This window comes from Austrofundulus limnaeus, unplaced genomic scaffold, assembly GCF_001266775.1.
Source record: "Austrofundulus limnaeus strain Quisiro unplaced genomic scaffold, Austrofundulus_limnaeus-1.0 Scaffold111, whole genome shotgun sequence".
NCBI lineage: Eukaryota > Metazoa > Chordata > Actinopteri > Cyprinodontiformes > Rivulidae > Austrofundulus > Austrofundulus limnaeus.
In genome coordinates, this window is record NW_013952513.1 from 998,297 (window position 1) to 1,002,578 (window position 4,282).

The window sequence follows — 4,282 nt, forward strand, 5'->3', positions numbered from 1 at the left end:
AACATCTCCACACCTTGAATATTCATCCTCATCTCCACGTCTGCCTACAAGAAAGGGACAATGAGAGATCAACTTTGGAAACAAACTTCAGTGTTTTATTAATCATCCTTGCCTTCGTCCTCTCACAGATTGACTCCAGAAAGAACACTTTCCTTTTACCATTGTGTCTGTGTCACTGTTCAGTTTCTTTACTCCGGGTTTTTCTAAACATACTCTTGTTAAACAGCTTTAGTGAATCATACATTCACATGAGATTATGGTTATGTGACAAAAATAAAAAAATAAAAGATCCCAAATTGTATTAAAGCCCATTTTATTGGATGCAGCTAAAACCAAATAAGCAAATAATGCAAACTTTGTTCAAATTGGTCAAAATAAAGAAATTATTTAATTTTAATAAATAAAGAGGCAAATTTTGGCACTGATCGGATCAGATTATACTGTTTGTGGGCCTTAAAAATACATTTTAGAGTCAACGCTTTTTAATGAAAGTCACTCAGAATGTATAAATCAATTCATACTAAAATAGAACATGGTAATAGTTTACCATTTAATGATTACTATAGGTGCGCAGTGTGACTCTTGATCACTGGAATCTCAAAAAAAAAAAAAAAGAAAAAAGAAAAAGAGTCAACTCACCTGTCAGTGATCAAGGATTGTCACACACCTACGCTTTATTACCAACCAAATTGTGTGTGTTCATTCAAGTAATTCTAAATGTTTAATTTTAAAATAAATTTTAAACTTATTTTAGTATTTAAAACCTGTATTGGACCCATTCTGCTTCTGTTGAGCGCTACTTTTTATTGTATTTGATGCATTCTGTTCTTAGACAAGGGCCTGTGTGAGGGAGAACACGGGTCTGTTGCAGCAAAATAGTTCCATTTTAAACTAAATTCAGTGTCATTTGTCATTCAAATGATTTGTAATGTAGTATCATCCCACATGTAATCAACTGTAGAACATATTTTGGCAAACTTAACGTTTGCTTTGTTTGTAACCCAGTCTGAGTTGCACACGCTCCAAAAAAAATGGATCGACTTTAAACGTTATGTACCCATACCTCTAATGATTACTTTTGGAGCGTTTCATTCAAACCTGATCACTGCTTCATGAGCTATTTTGCTAACACACACACACACACACACACACACACACACACACACACACACACACNCACACACACACACACACACACACACACACACACACACACACACACACACACACACACGCCATCCACCTCACTTTCAGCAGGCCACTTTCTCTACAGTTTTTCTTTTGACCAGTGTCTGCACTCCCAGCTCATATTTCAGTGTCACGTCTTCAGAGACATTTTTTCCTGCTCTTTATGCTCATACACTTAAAGCATTCAAAGACACAGTAGCTGAATGACATCATGTAGTTATAAAACCAAACTAGCTTTGACATTTCGACGTGATAGTGGCGCACCTTTACAGACAGAGAGGGTTATAAAACTTATAAATGACCGAAGAGCTCAAGGTCTGAGTGACAGAGTTTTCCTTACTTTCTATACCCGATATGGTTGTTTTGGAGGGTGGAAGAGGTAGATCTGTGACATCATAATTAAACGTAGGGAAACTTTACTTTCTTCAGGCCTCATACCTTTAAAAAAAAGCTAGTGTAAGATACAGTGTGCCCAGGAGAAACATAGCCATTGACAGGAGGTTAAATGTGGAAACGTGACCTGCCCATCTGATCTCTGCATCTTTGTGGAAAAGCAGCAACCCAAATAAGGAGATTGGCTGCGGGTGAAGAGTCGGAGAGTGGAAAAGAGCAGCCAGGCTGTTCCTGAGATACAGTTTGGTTAGATAGGGTGTAGTGTGAGTCGAGGAGAGTGACAGTCGAGGAGTTGGTGAAAGCAGGGTGATGATTGGAGCCACAAACGTGTTGTGAGCTTCTGCAGAACATAGCATGAGGAGGAGGAGGAGGAAGAGGAGAGGTTGACTGGAGGCAGGTTCTGCTGCTGTCCAAATAACTACCCATATAGGGCCAACGCTCTCCATCTCTTGTCACAATTCTCCCTGTCTCCTTCCTCCTGTCCCCCTCTTCTCTGTCTCTTTCTTTCTCACTGCTTCTCCGCAGCTCAACATAGCTGAACTTGAAACATTTAGAGGTGCTTTCCAACCCCGCCACCACAAACACACATCTCACAGAGGACCTGAAGTGATCCGCCACCATGGAGGCCATCAAGAAGAAGATGCAGATGCTGAAACTGGACAAGGAGAATGCCATCGACCGGGCAGAGCAGGCAGAGACGGACAAGAAGGCGGCAGAGGACAAATGCAAACAGGTGGGAAAGATGCAGATGATGCAAATAATGCAAAAAAAAAAAAAAAAACTACAGCTTTTACTTTGTCTTCATGTCCAGTTTTGTTATTGATATCATATTAAACACACCTTTAGGGAAACAGCTCAAAATATATGTTTGAACCAGTCACTTTTATTATAATTCCTTTTTTTATATTTGTGAGTGTTGTTAACTTGCTGTTAAAGGAGCCGCTGTAGCTCAATAAACCAGTCTTGTAATCCTGAGGTTGCAGGTTTGAGTTCAGGTTGCGTCATGGAGGGCATCTGGACCAAAACAATTGCCAAATATTTCATGTGAGTTTGATCAATGTGGCAACCCCTGCAAAACTGAGCAACAAAAATAAATAAAGAACATTAGTTTTTATCACTAAAATGTTATTCTGCTCACTTCTTTTTGACTCAGACTTAAACACAAAGTCCAACGGTCTTTAACAGCTCAGATGGTATTCTCTTTTAATTGAAAGATAGGGAAAATAAAACATGAAAAAAAGATCAACTAAACTTTTAGTCATTAATAAAGGCTGCACTCAACATGCAAACATTTAACAGTAACAAAGTCCCAAATAAAAAAAAAAAACTTAACAAGCTAAATTTGGAAAATGTGAGTGAGTTATTATTAATGGAGTTTATAGTAATGGTTAAAGAACAACACAATTAGGAAAGGTCATTGCGCAACCTCAGCTCTGCTGCAGGACAGTTTTAGTGATGAGACCACCCATGAGCTGGATACAGTATGTAGGTGTTGAAGGAATGTGGGCAAAACTCAAGCAGCTCGAAGAAAAACTAATTGTTTAGATTTCAGCAGTGTTGTATAAAGTACTACAAAATGATACTTGAGTAAAAATATCTTACCAAAAAAAGACTTTGGTAAAAGTTAAAGTCTCCTTTAGGAATATTACTTTAGTAAAAGTCTTAAAGTATCTGATATTTTTTGTTCTGAAGTGTTAAAAGTGAAAGTATTGATTTAAAAGTTGGATTTTCTGTAATGACATTTATTAGGAGGTGACCTCCTCAAAACCAGCAGAAATGACTGTTGAATTAAAATAATTAATGTTAAATTTACGATGCACTAGTTTAGCTGTTTCAGTTTATATACATATATCAAGGCTGCCCAAACCTTTTCTCCAAAATGAAAATCTATCTGAGGGCTGCGGCCAAATGCAATAATATAATTCATGAAATACAAATACTTCTTAAACACAGTCCTTTTATTTTAATGATTATGTCCTGCTGGAGTGGGACATGATTTGTTTGTGTACAAACTAATAAGGTATCAGAATTTTATATATTTGTACTTCTCATTCAACTACAATAAAATTCACTCTATCTAGTAGGCGCAATTTACATGAATAGTATTTATTTTTTACAATAAAAAGCTGGAATGAAAACAAGCAAAAATGAAATAAAAGTAATAACTTCCTACTTCTTTTTTAAAAAATGTAAAGAGTAGAAAGTACAGATAATTGTGTGACAATGTAAGGAGAAGAAGTAAAAAGTAGGCAAAAAATAATTACTCAATTAAAGTACAGATACCCAAAAAATTCTTCTTAAGTACAGTAACAGAGTATTTGTACTTAGTTACTTTACAAATCTGGATTTCATTAACAAAACACAAAAGGCTTTAGTGGCAGTGAAGAGTGCAAAATAACAAAACTGAAGGAAATGGGATGTCTGGTGGGAACATGGCATCAAACAGCACAATGTCTAACTGATGTGCACCGAGAAATGGAGGACGTTTTTAGGCAGGAGCTGATGAGAGGAGTGGAGACACCTGTGCAAAATGACAACTGGGAACAGGTGAGAGTGGGGTAGCGGTTTGAGAACGAGAAACTAACTGAGGAAGGGTGGACTGATGGCACAGGGAACACTGGGAAAACACACACACACACCCACACACACACACACACACACACCCACACCCACACACACACACACACACACACACACACAC

At 37.5% G+C, this 4,282-nt stretch overlaps 1 protein-coding gene across 2 annotated transcripts in view; it reads left to right on the forward strand.

Annotated features, from left to right (window-relative positions):
• The first annotated feature begins 2,055 nt into the window (after window positions 1-2,055).
• The window catches only part of tpm4a (tropomyosin 4a), a 37,287-nt gene continuing 35,060 nt past the window's right edge, over window positions 2,056-4,282 (forward strand). Inside the window, exon 1 of one of the 2 annotated variants that reach the window (XM_014014208.1) lies at window positions 2,056-2,314. In XM_014014208.1, the coding sequence (XP_013869662.1) occupies window positions 2,201-2,314 (114 nt within the window). In that variant the 5' untranslated portion in view covers window positions 2,056-2,200. The remainder of the gene's footprint in view (window positions 2,315-4,282) is intronic. The other variant, XM_014014207.1, reaches the window with a different exon arrangement.